The sequence below is a fragment of the Cynocephalus volans genome, chromosome 1, assembly GCF_027409185.1.
Source record: "Cynocephalus volans isolate mCynVol1 chromosome 1, mCynVol1.pri, whole genome shotgun sequence".
NCBI lineage: Eukaryota > Metazoa > Chordata > Mammalia > Dermoptera > Cynocephalidae > Cynocephalus > Cynocephalus volans.
This window is the reverse complement of record NC_084460.1, coordinates 72,407,991-72,421,929: the sequence shown is the minus strand read 5'-3', so window position 1 is coordinate 72,421,929 and position 13,939 is coordinate 72,407,991. Positions and strand designations below refer to the sequence as shown.

General features: G+C 39.4%; 1 protein-coding gene across 4 annotated transcripts in view; it reads left to right on the top strand.

The window, feature by feature from the left end:
- Window positions 1-457: 457 nt before the first annotated feature.
- PLOD2 (procollagen-lysine,2-oxoglutarate 5-dioxygenase 2) overlaps window positions 458-13,939 on the top strand; it is an 85,067-nt gene continuing 71,585 nt past the window's right edge. For all 4 annotated transcript variants that reach the window (XM_063096050.1, XM_063096047.1, XM_063096048.1 and 1 more), the window contains exon 1: window positions 458-631. In XM_063096050.1, coding sequence (XP_062952120.1) covers window positions 520-631 — 112 coding nt within the window. In that variant the 5' untranslated portion in view covers window positions 458-519. The remainder of the gene's footprint in view (window positions 632-13,939) is intronic.

Genomic DNA, 13,939 nt, shown 5'->3' with positions numbered 1-13,939 from the left:
TTGTTGCGATGTGCGGTCATTTCTGACCTGGGGGAAGAATCCACGCCCCAGAACGAGCAAGTCCTCACCCTGAGGCCGTGTGGAAGCTTCTGTGCGGGCCGGAGCGGGCGCTCCTCACCCAGGCCCGCTCCCCGCCGAGCACAGCCGCGCGGCTGCCGCCCGAGGGACGCGTGAGCCTCCACACGTCCTGCAGGGGCTCTCTCAGCGGGGTCGCGGGCCAGCGCGCACTCAGGCGTGGCCCCGGCGGGCGAGCCTGCAGCTGCTCCCCCGGCGCCCGCGGCGGCGGGTCAGGCGGCGGCCAATAGCCAGGGCGCGGCCCGCCTCGTCGCCTCCCCCTCGGGGAGCCTATAAGTCGCTCACTGCGCTGGGGGCGCCAGCGGCTCTGCGCCTCCGCCTGCCTCGGCTTGCTCTCCGCCCGCCGTCCGGCCCCGCGCGGCCGGGGGTCCCGAGCTCTCGCGAGAAGTGCGTTGCTGCGGGCGGCTGGGTGCAGGAGCCCGCGCGGCCCTCGAGGGGCGCAAGATGGGATGGCGAGCGGGGAGGCTGCTGCTGCCACTGCTGCTGGCGCTCGTCCCCCGCCCCTGGCGTCCCTGCCTGGCTGCGGACTCGGAAAAGACCTCTGGCATCCCCACAGGTGAGCACCCCTGGTCCGCGCGGGGCCTGCCAGGTGAGCCCCGGGACCGCCGGGGTCAGCCCCAGAGCTGCGGTGGGGCGGGGCTGGTCCCCGTGGACGCGTGCGGGCGCCCGCACGGTCGCGCCTGGAGTTCTCCGTCAGCCGCCTCGCGTCCGAGTTTTCCTTCACAACGAATTGGGGCTGCTTTTGGGTCTTGCAGGTCGCTGGGCACCGGCACCTTTCCTGCACTCTCCTTCCTCTTTTCCGGGAGGAAAGGCACGATTTATCCGTGAGGGACCAGGCAGTACTCCGTCTGTGACCTAAACACGGGCTCAGTGTACTTTCGGATGGGTGGTGACACATTCCTTCTAGCGCCCCAGGAAGCAGCCGGTAACACCTGCCTCTTGCCAAAGTCAACGCTCAGAACCCGCGGTGTCCCCGAACGGCCGCCTGCTGCCCGGCGCCTCCAGGCGGCGCTTCCTCTCCCGGGGCTTGCAGGGAAAGCTGTGGACACACGGCTTCTCCTCTCCGCTCCCTGCTCTTAAGTCCATGCTGTTTCTTGTTTCCAGAAGCTGGAACTGCAGCCAATAGTCAAGTTCGTGTAAAGCAAAACTTTTTCCATGTACCCAAATTAAGAAGTCTCACCGCTTGTGTCTAAACATACTTTGCTGTTATTTGCCGCACATGAGAAATCCTTGGAGTTTTCCACTTTTGTGCTCTTTGTACTCAACTCTCTGAAATTGGATCTTGCATTTAAATGGCTTTCTGATGTACAGTACTTTTTTTTTCCCCCCTTAAGTTTTGGCACCATTTTTCCCCCTTAAGTTAATAGGGTGCTTTTGGGCTTGAGCTTAAGACTGAGGACGGAAATTTCTGTTTCAGTCAGGGTTGCATTCATTAGGTGACATTTGGTATAGAGTAAAACTAATCTGTGTAGCAGTAGTTTTGTCTTCATCTTTTAAGTGTTTCGCAAAGCTTCACCGGGCTGAACTCTCATCTTTCCACATTCCTGCCAAACAGTGCTTGCTTTGTTAGCTTGAGAAACTTAGGCATTCAGATGGATTTTTGTCATAGGATGCTTTTCTTTCTGTCAGGTATATGTGATGGATTAAAAATGGATTTCGGAACCAGTGTGATTCTTATAAATTTAAGCTATACTTTTTCCTAATGTAAAAATATTTCTTTTAGCCTAATATCTAGAACATAGACAAGTAAATGCATTCATCATACTTGGAAATGAAGAAATTAAAAAAAAAAAATTCCCTCTGTCTTTGTTGAAACACCCAAGGAAACATTTATTGGGAAATAAAATTACTTCTAAGGGCTTTGTTATACTTAGGGGGGCCTCTTCAGCGTGTGTGTGTGTGTGTGTGTGTGTGTGTGTGTGTGTGTGTGTGTGTGTGTTGTGTTAGGGGGGCCTCTTCAGCGTGTGTGTGTGTGTGTGTGTGTGTGTGTGTGTGTGTGTGTGTGTGTGTGTGTTGTGTTTTAAAGATGACCAGTAAGGGAATCTTAACCTTTGACTTGGTGTTGTCAGCACCACGCTCTCCTGTGTGAGCTAACCGGCCATCCCTATATAGGGATCCGAACCCTTGGCCTTGGTGTTATCAGCACCGCACTCTCCCAAGTGAGCCACGGGCCGGCCCTAGCCTTTGTATATTTTATTCCACTTCATTACCAACACCCCTCACTTTTTATAAAAGGCATACCTTTGTAGTTGCTTCCACGTTTATAGTCCAAATCAACTGCCTTTCTCACTCTTAGTGGTGGACGGTAAGCTTTTAATGGATTCTAACATCAGAGAAAGGGAATTTCAGATATGAATGTTTTCCTCAGGAAAAACCATGTAACTCCCATTGTTGAGTTCTGAGGACCGGTCACTTTTGGTACCTGGGCATGGGGAATTCAGTTATGTCCTAAATATGGGAAAATATTAATTTGTAATAGGTGGAGCCAGCAGTAGCCAGTTTGATTGCAAACTTCTGTGTAGGTAGATGTTCTCACAGGTTATGTGATAAGCTCATAAATGTAGAAGGCACACTGCCTGATAATGTGGCCAGAATCATGGACTGTGGTCTATTTTATCTCTTAAATATTACAACTGAAAACTATTAAATGGAAACTTATTTATGTCTCTATATAAATATCAAGCTCTTTTTTTAGGACTCTAAGTTGCCTAGCTTAATGGGAGGTCTTTAAGGACAGTTCTTATCATCTCTAATTCCCCATATTTGCAACATGTCCCAGCTAGCCAGGAGGAAATGGATTAGATAAAATTTCTTGCCCTATTGATGTTTTGAGCCAGTACTTTGTTATTGGGACTATCCCATGCATTGTAGTATATTTAGCGGTATCCTTGGCTTCTACCCACTAGATGCCAGCAGCAACCCCTTCCTCATGTGAGGACGAAGAATGTCTCAAAACGAAAAGTAGCCAAATGTCCGCTGAGGGGCAAAGTTGCCCAGGGGTTGAGAATCACTGGCTTAGACAAATCTATGTATTTGAGGCAATGGGGCATTACAGTGTTACTGGAATGATAACAGCAACTGTTTTTTTAAAACAAATATTTTTAATGATTTTCTGTTTTTCCAGTGTAGTAGAAAATGTGCTATTTGAATCACATACATCAGTTTTTGGAGTATAGTTTTTCCTAGCTTTGGTGCTATGTGTTAACCAGAGTTGAGAACACGGCTTTTTGTTCCATTTGCTAAGAATTCTGCTGTGTGCTGTGTTGATTGCTTTTTGGTTGCCACTTTATTCTTAGCATGGAAACAATCTGAATAAGATTTCAGTTAAAAATACTCATTTTCTCCAAGGATCATTTATAGGAATTGTACCTGAAAATTATATCCTTATGGGAGCTTTCATAGACAGAACCCTCCTAATCAGTGTCAATAAGTTGTTCATACCCTGATTGATCTTTCCTGTACTTTCTGCCTCGAGAGAAGGAGGGAGTGGATGTATTCCTGCCAGGTCTTTGGCACCAGGTCTTCAGACATGCATCAAAATTTGTGTGTGCTTTTTGAGGCACCTTGACTTTTTTATGATCTAAACTGGGCAGAAACCAAGTTTTGGGCAAAAATGAAGGAAATGGTTTCAGCTGTTTCTGTCAAAACTAGTATTTTTCAACTATGTTCATTTATAAACTCTTTAATTTACTGTGGTACACTCAAGGAGGAAAGGAATAGTTTGTCCCTATCTACTGATGTAAACCAGCAATTTATGGGGTGGAGAGGGAAAGAGCAAGGTCCTGGAAAAACCACTGGAAGGAAGAGAGAGAAGCTTGTCCTCTGCGCACTTTCTGTGTCCTGGGCTCTAGCCACACAGAACGACATATCATCCTTAGACAGATTACGCCTTTTATTTCATTATAGGAAAAGAGCCATACAAAACAACTCTGGGGAATGTGAGGACCAAAAGTGAAAATTAAATTGAGCCATGCTTTTCTATCCATTTCACAGGTCAAAGCATTTTAAAAATAAATTCCGATAATACTGATTATTGAGAGGATGGGAACTCAGTCAATTGATGGAAGCACATCTTTGGAGAACAATTGGGTAGTTATCTAGTAGAATTGAGAATCCACATGAACTGCAATTTTAGATTTATGCATCAACAGTACTCTCAGATTTCTGTGTCTGCCTGTTCTTGAAATCCTGTTCATTGTTTCAGTCTAGCTCCTAGGAAGTTCTTTCCCTTATTATCTTTCTTTTGGCTCTCTTTCTAACTTCTTAATACAGTTGGTTTATACAAATTATACCTGCTTTGTATTATAGGTGTTTATGTTTCATAAGTTATAAATTCTTTGAAGTGAAGGACTGAGTTATGTTCATTTTTATGCTCTTCACGGTGTCTACCCTGTTCTTTTGCCTCAAAGATATTCTCAATTTGTTTGTTCAGTTTTTGGCCTACTCTGAGAATTATGAAAAGTGGAATTCAGTCAATGAGATTGCTTGTTGTTCTTTTTCTCAAGACTTTAGCTAAATTCACTGAGCTTCCTTTCTCTACTTGGAGATCCATATACGACCATGACCCAGCAACTTACCCATGAAATGTCAGGCAAGGCCATGTTTTTGAACTGAGGTTGGCAACTCTTGTCCACAGGTTATGTTTCCGCCTCTGACTGCCTTACTTGATGTAAAGTGGCACCTTTATTATTACTTGCAGGTGGTTGGGTACTATAATCCTTTCTTTATAAAAATGGAAATTAGGAGTGGTTACATAACTTGCACAGGATCACATAGCTGGAAAGCAATAGAAGAGGGGCTTGTGCCCTCCCTCTTCTTCAGGCTGTTCTCCTTGTCTCTCTTGACCTCATGATTGTTCTGTTAGACTTTTGGGACCTGGAGGAAAGAAATAGACATTAGACATCAGTAACTTAGAAAAGCAAAAGAAATGCTTTGCTAAAAGGAAAAGCACATAACTTGTAGGTTTATGTAAATAGAAGGGAAAAGGATACGCACAGGCTGAAGGAAAATTTGGTCCTAGGCCAGTGTGGCAAACTATGGCCCTTGGGCCATAAAATCCAGCAGGCCAAAAACAGCTACCTGTTTTTGCATGGCCTGTGAGCTAATGATAGCTTTTATATTTTTAAATGGTTGAAAATCTCAAAATAAAAATATCTTATGAAATATCATGTGAAAATAATATGACATTAAAGTTTTGTTGGCTCTCAGCCACTTTCATTCATTTAGGTGTGTTGTCTGTGGCTGCTTTGGTGCTACAAGGCAGAGTTGAATAGTTTCTACAGAGACTGTATGGCCGCAAAGTCTAAAATATTTACTATCTGGCTCTGTACAGAAAAATGTTGTCAACCCTTTCCTTAGGAGATGACATCCCCACTTAAGCTGTGGCTCATGAAGATCTGCTGCTGTCTTGGAAAGAGCCAGACTCTGGACAGTAGCAGCTGGCTCTGGGCATTTCAGAGACCTGTTTTTCATTTTAGACTTTGCCAGTGATTCCTATGATGTTTTGAATTCAAACACAGAGTTTCTCTTACATCTTTTTCAACACAGCACTTGAAGCTAGCTAGACATGTTTTTTGGGTATAAATAGTGTTCTCATGATCAAAAATGAGTAAAATGCTCTGATGGCCAGTTAGAAAGAAGATGTGTATTTCTTCTTTAGAGCTTGTGTATATTCTAGAAATTCATTCTAGAAGCTTGCTTATGAATTAGTGGCTTAGTTTCTGGGAGAAAATAATTATCACATTTATCAATGAGTATTTTTATTCTTCTTTAACCATTGCTATAAGTTAGGCTAAAGAGAAATTGGTGGCTTTTAAAAGTGAGAGATATTCTTTTTATTCTTCTTTAACCATTGCTATAAGTTAGGCTAAAGAGAAATTGGTGGCTTTTAAAAGTGAGAGATATTCTTTTTTGTTTACATTTCACTAGTTTGTATTTGCTGTGGCATCCTTGCCTCACTGAATTGAGCTAAGTAAGAACTAATTTTCAAAGCTGTTGAGATAGTAGTTAGCCAGAAAAGTTATCCAGAGTCACAGAATTGTAAACAATGTGTTATTACTTCTTGTCCTTTCTCTGCTCACTATCTTAAGGCCGTATGTTGCGATCTCCATTTGGTAATGATGTTACTGAAGGTGGTGTGAACTGTACAGAACTATTTCCCTACTAACTGTGTCTAAGGATGCCCCTTCAAAAAATACTGTTTATAATAAAAAATAGAGTAACTTTAAATACATTTTAATGTTTCTTACTCAAGATAACTTTTCTTTTCTTTTTTGGTGGCTGGCCGGTACAGGGATCCGAATCCGTGACCCTGGTGTTATAAGGCTGTGCTCTAACCAACTGAGCTAACCTGCCAGCCCCTCAAGATAACTTTATTAAAAAAAAATTCAAGGGCAGAGGTTTGTTATTTTTATTCACAGAGGGAAGATTTCCATTACATATTTTCTTTTTGTGTAAAAAGAGGGAAATGTACTTTTGTTAATAATTTTAATTTAGTTTTTTAATGTAAATCTTCTTATAAAATAAGTAATTCAGATTAGTGTATTTACATATTTAGTTGCCCATTTGTTGATGCATTTTTTTCAGGCCTTTATTGTTTTATCAGCATATTGTAGCAGTCCTAGGAAAATAATAGTCATTTTATATTCCTGTTGGAATATGAATATATCCTCCCTTCCCCTTCTTGAATTTATTTCTTAAAGGAGATGTGATTAAATGAGAAAATGCTTAATTTGTTAGTATGGAAATGTACTTCACATTTACTATTTCTATTCTGCTATAAGAAATTTGATTTAAAGTTTAGTTTATCTAGTTTTTGAATTAAATTCTGTCCAATCAGGGTGATATCTTTAAGTAGCAAGTGGACAATTTTTTCTCTGCTTTTTATTTCAAGAGCAGTCAACACTGTACTTTTTGACTGTTACTCTTCTTCCAACAGAGTATCAGTTCCCATGTTTAATTTTAATATTGCTTTCATTATTTTGGATGCATAAGACAGCCTGGTGTTTGCTGCATTAACTGATCATCTGCTCATTTTCTTTAGGGTTGCCTTCTCAAATATTTAAAAGGAATCCCCCTATTTGCTTTCTAGTTTCTGCTAACCTGTTTTAGGGTTTCTTTCAAAGGGTAGGAGAGAGACAGGATTTTTCTCTGATTTAAATGCTGTGGTTCTAGTCCTGTGCTGTGGACTGATAAAGATTATTTATGGAACCAAGGAACTTCCAAGCATACGTTATTTTTATTGTTCTTGCCACTGCTCCCCAGTCAGTCCCAGACACTCAAGTGCACTGAGATACTGAATATGCATCATGTTATATGGCTTGACACTCCCACAGGCACAGCAGCAAGTAGAGGAGGTACGTGGATCCTGGCAGTTTTGGTTTCCTGATGCTGGGGCATTGTCTGGCCTGGGAGAGGAACACCCCCAGAAACTATACTTCTTCCAGATCTCCAGCAGACAGTTTCCCATCGGCAAAGCTCTGTCATTGACTAGTCTGTTTTAATTAGTTAAAACCCACAACTTTTATGGGGACTTAGAGTGCTGAATACTTATAGGGTGCTGCATACAGGGGTAGGAAGGGGGCAATTACTTTTCGATATTTTAAATGCATTCTATAACAGGTTCTTTAAACATTTAAACCTTTTCTTCGTTTCTAGCAATATACTAAATGCCAGTAGCTATTTTGTCTCAAAATAAAATTCTGCAAATATAGAATTTAAATCATTTCTTAAAAAAAAGGAGAAAATGGCTAACTGTTTGCAGGTAGACTAAAATGACCTCCCTAATTCAATCATCTGGGGAAGTCTTACAGAGCTGTTATGTAGAGGCAAACTAGTTCATTGATGGGATTTTCCAGTCATGCCCAAGCCAGCTGTAAGGCCCCTTGTCTTCAGAGGTCCCCTTCTGCTCTAGCCATGCTGGTTCTTTTCCTGGCCTCCAGCTGGCACCGCAACTGTGACCACAATGCCCTGCTCATCCAAGCTCCCTGAAATTCCTGTTGGCCACGTCTAGAGAAGGACAATTCTCCTTTTCTTAGTTTAGTTTAGATGAGGTTGGAATTTTTTAAACAGTGACTTTCCTAGGTAACCAAGGGCTAAACAAAATAAAACCCAAACTGGAAAATCACCAAAGCAAAGAAATGAACAGACTTACAAAGTAGAGATTCAGAGTTCTTACTCCACTCTCACTTAAAGGTCTAGCCATGTGTTGCTTAACGACGGTATGTTCTGAGAAATGCGCCATCAGACGATTTTGTGGTTGTGTGAACATAGTTGTGTACATATACAAACCTAGATGGTGTAACTACCACACACCTAAGCTGTATGGTTTAGCCTCTGTCATATATGCAATGTGTCCTTGTCTGAAATGTGGTTTGTAGCACGTGACTAGGTACCCACACGGCTGGCACATTCCTGGGGGTTTGTAAGTTCTGTGTCTTTTCCCAGGTTTTCCTTCTCCAGTCTTTTCTTTTCTTTTTTTTTTTTTTTTTGTCTTTTTCGTGACCAGCACTCAGCCAGTGAGTGCACCAGGCCATTCCTATATAGGATCCGAACCCGCGGCGGGAGCGTCGCTGTGCTCCCAGCGCCGCACTCTCCCGAGTGCGCCACGGACTCGGCCCCCTTCTCCAATCTTTTCTCTCACTCCTTACTCCCCACCACTTCCTTTTACACATTCAACTCTTCCCCATGGTTGGAGACCATGAGGCCCATGAGTAGACAGGGTTAATAGATGGACTAGGTATATTTGTAGTTTCCTAGGGACGTAACAGCATAACCCCAGCCGCTAGGTACTGTATTTTCTTCAGTAGGCAAAAGTTTTTTTATGTGTTTTTGACCGTAACTCTTTTTGTATTGGTTTAATTATTGTTTTTGAGTAATAATTTACAATTGTTTTTGTGAATCTACATAATTTAATAAATCTAAATTTACTTAATTAACTAAGCTTTGAAGGTTCTCTCCCATAATATATTTTTTCCAGAGAGAACTAACAGTAGTGTAACCTCTTAAACGCAAATTTGTGTCAGGAATAATTTCCATTGTGTAATACTATGAAATGTGACAATTAATATTTCAAAATTTAATTTGAGTATTTATTGAATGGTTAGTCTGTGTTCTGTTGCCTGTGCAGAGGAAAAATAGAAAACAAAACAAGGTGAACAGGTAAAAAACACACCTGGCTCAGTTCTTGTTCCACGTTGAAATTCTAAGATTCTTACAGGGAAAACAATGCACATGTAAACTGAATGAATCAAAGGAGTGCTTAGGGTGAAATAACCTGGGCTATGGGGAAGAGCATAGTCACTTAGCATCAGGAAACTGGGATCTAAGGTCTAATCCTTCCACTTACCAACCTTGAGCCAATTACTGGGCCTCTCCAGACGTTATTTGTAATTTTTTACCTTTCTAGCTGTTACTTGATGTTTCTTGAATTGTAAGTGTCAGGATGAGTAGTAGAGACAGTCAGAAAAGAGTCCTCAAGGAAACTTGATGTTAATATATTTCTTAGGGCAAAGGAACCATAGGTAGAAGGTTTTTTTGTATTTTGAATTCTACTTTTCCTTCTAGTTATTGCATCAGGAGTTGGAATTGGCCAGGACTTGATGTTGCTTTTTCTCTGATTAGCTTTTGATTTCGAGGTTAGAAAGTAAGGCCAAGAATAACGAGATTAAATTTGCATTTTAAAATATTCCCAGTGTTTTTATATGAGAGTGGAAAACAGTCTGGTGTTTATGTGAAGCTATTTCCTGTCTTTTGAGAGGAATCATATACTGTTCAGTGCCTTTAAATATTGTAAGCTGTTTTTAAAAAATAACTTTATATTCCTGTTTTCATTCGGACTGTTTAGGTCACATATATTAACAAAAATGATGCTGGTAACTCTTTAGAAGTTAAAAAAACGTCTTTTATAATATACGCTATTTAAAAATTGGAGACCTTCCTCCAAATTGTTACAGAAATAGTTATCAAAGCATCTAGAATGGAGTCTGTCTAGTTAGTGATACAGTCTTAGAACTATTCCTTGGAGAAGATGGTGCTTTTTTTCTTTTTCTGGCTTTTTTCCTACTCTTTCCAGAGGATTTTCTGTAAGTTGAAGGAAGTAGTGCAGATAGAACAATTGGAGGGGAAAGAGGGTGGTTTAATTTTGAAAACATATGTAATTATTACTTTTTCAAGTGTAAGATTAACAAAAATCGAAGAAGCGTTTAGCCTGAGTGTTGTTTTGGGGAATTAAACATGATTGATTGAATAAGCAAGTAAATATCAGCAGTTATTTCTCCTTTACAGTAATGAAAAATTGGGTTGTTAGGTTAATGAAAATTTTGGTTTGTTAAACTGATAAGCTAACCTTTATATGAGTCATTTAATATCATGTACTTGGTATTTTTATGTCCCTCAGGTGTAAGAATATTTTTTCATAGTGTATAAAATCCTGACTAGCCAAGCCGCTTTTCTCTATGGCAAAACACTGAAGGGCTCCATTACACCAGTACCAGCAGCTCCATGGTTAATGGGTGGGTGGCTGGGTGAGATTTTTTCAGGCTGAGGTAAAAGATAAGCTAAACCATACACCCAAACTTAAGAAATAACTATAATTGATAGTTATACCTCCTTTTCTCTAACTTGATTTAAATTATTTATAGATGCAAGGTATGAATTTTTCTTAATAATTCTAAGAATAGCCCTCATTTGAATTAGTTTGTAAAAAATTCTTTTGAAAAAGAGTTCTATTGAGTGTGAGGAGGTGATGGGAGACAGAAGGAAAGTGGAGGAAAGAAGGTGAAATTGCTTGAAATGTGGTATAAAATTACAAAATATGTGATTTGAATGGGTTTGGACAGTTAATTCAGAAAAACTTGAGCTAGAAGCCACTGCCAAGTTCTGGCAAAGGGGAATTTTGCTTATGTAAATTTGGACACCTAATTCTGCCCGAAGAAGAGATATGGTTTGGGTAGTTTCATCATAGGGATTTATTTGTCTGGATTATGCTAATTGATGTTGTAGCATTTCATATTAACCATAACAAATAGAATATCCCAGCCATTCTTGCCATGCCATGACTTCTAGCCTGTGGTCCAGTGTGTGTGGACCTTGATGGGACATGCACACTGAGACAGTGTGTTTTTCATTTGGTTGCAGGAAAACAGCTAGTTGCTTTGGTGATCAGCAGAGGTAGAGAAACATAGATGCTGTGACTCTATGATTCAACCATGGATGTTCCGTGGCAGATGAGGAGACTTCACATCCCTTGGTATTTCTGATAAATTGAGGCACAAGCCTGTTATGCTTCGAATTATCAATAAAAATGGCCAAAAGTAGTGGAGAGAACACCATCTGTCTTTCAAATCTCATGGGAATACATCTGAAAGGAAGGGCATAATTTTCATGCGGTCACTTAGCTCCAAAGGAGTTGGGGAAATGCACTTTTAATATTGGATTTTTCCATGACTTTCTTCAGTAATGGTTCTTATTGAAGCTTGACAAATCATTTAATAGTTTTACAGTTTTATGGGTAAGTCTTTTCAACAGGAAGGACCTAAGTGTCGGCTCAGCGTTACTTGAAATACATGCTCTACTTATTAGCATGGAGCTCTGCTATAAAGTTCTAAGATTATTAAATACTTTGTCAAGCTTCAATAAGAGCCATTACTGAAGAAAGTCATGAAAAAAATACATGAAAGTATAAAATAGAGACAACTGAGTAAAAGAATTTTTGTTACCTCACCCTCCTTTTTTTGGACCAGTGGATCATAACTGATGTGGGGACAGTGTAGGGGCAAGTTTATCACTCATTACACTTTTATAGTGTTTGTTTGACTTTTAGCTATTTATTTTCTTATTTTCTAGTGCTTTCATCTTCTACAGCATCCTTTTAACTTTCAGTAAATACATATCTGACTTAAGTAACTTTTTCGACATGAATCAACCAGGGCTTTCTCAAGGCTTCTGGGTTTTGAGAAGAGATAACAGAAAAATCCTGACTTATTTAGGAAGGGAGGATTTAATTTGATTTAGCCTCTTAGATATTCGTGAAAGAAAAAATACAAAAGAAAATTTTGCAATCACCGTAACTGTACTTTGTAATTATAGATTTATTTTTAATGATTTTTTTTTTGTTATTCATGTAACCATTTTTTACCTTTGTAGTTTCTTTGTTCATCTACAGAGGAGTATCGTGCATTAGAATTAGACTGTTGATTTTCTTCACATTATTTGGAATTTGGGACACACAATTGTTATTTCATTTAACTTGACTTTTCTAATTTCTCTAACTACACATGGCATTTATTTATATTAAAATTTCATTTGTTTTGCTCATTGTTTGTGACAATTTTGGGTGGTAAGTAGATACACCTCAATGCTAAAACGAACAAACAAAACTAGATTGGGAATGGTTGGATTAGATTAATATATTCCTACACAGGTTTAATATGCTGTCATGGACATTTTAGTTTTGTGGTTGTATGTATGTGTATTTAAAAGGATACATCTCAAAAATGTTTGCTTTCATTTTAGTTAAGATAAAAATAAATCTTTGGTGAATCTGGATTTATTTTGATGACGTGTGCCTCGTACAATAACATGTGCCAGGAGGCAGTCAGTTTGGCCCTTCCTGATAGTGTTATTCATCTGTAAAGCATTTTGAAAACTCTAGTAATAAATTACATAGCTCTTGAAAAAAATGTTGACATAGCAGTAGAAATCAGTAAGAACTAGGGCATAATAGATTTAATAAAGATGTTATAACTTCATTTAAAAATTGTAGTTTGGTTACAATGAAAATGAATGCTTATAATTGAAAATAAAGGCAATTAAGAATAAATTAAATTTGTCCGTAATGCAACTATCAACTAGTAAACAATGTAAAAAATTGTGATAGTATTTTTTCCTGTTTGTATATCTTTATATGTCTTCTTTTTATTGCAAGTATTTCTTATGACATTGAATACTCTTCAAGTCATGATTTTTTTTAAGTAACATTTTGACATCTGTCATGGGATTATACCATGATTTGCATAACCATTACCTTATTATTGGATATATAGTTTGTTTGCTATTTTGCACTTATAGAAATAATATTATAGGGATATTATTGAACCTATGTTTTGGTATCTATTTTTTTTATAGTATAATTTTTTTTCAGGGTAGGTTTAAGAAATAAAATATTTAAATCAAAGGATGTGAACTCATTAAATCTCTTGTTACATATTATTGAGTTACTTTCCAGAAGGTTATAGGGATTGTCATCTCCACCAGTAGTGTACAAGATGGTCTGTTGTTGGAATTCTCAGCAGCATTCCTTTTTTTTTTTGGCAGATGGCCAGTACAGGGATCAAACCCTGGACCTTGGTTTTATCAGCACCACATTCTAACCAACTGAGCTAATCAGTCTGCCCCTAGCATTGCTTTTAAAAAAAACTCTCTTCCAGCTTTTAAGGGAAAATAGTATCTGATTTTTTAAAACATTTTCCTTTTTTAATTCTTAAATTTATAGTGCTTTATTTCCTTACTTGCCGAAATTTAAAAAAAAAAAATCTTTTTTTTTTCATTGCTGCTGCTTCTGTGAGTTGCAGGTCTTATCAATGGAGATACATTCTAGTGGAGTGAGAAAGTACAATAACAAATGTAGTAAATGTATATAAATCTTGAGAAGAAAAATAAAACAAGATTAGGGGCAAGAGTGATGAGACTGTGGAATGCCATTTTAGGTACTGTATTCAGGGAAGTCTTTTCATCTTTGGTTGCATTTGAGCAGAGACTTGAAGGGAGGGGTTGTTTCTGGCAGAGGAGGGTTACAAGCAGCAGTAACCACAAGTGCAGACGCCCAAGGCGGGGATGTGCTTAGGTGCTGTGGAGCGGCCAGGAG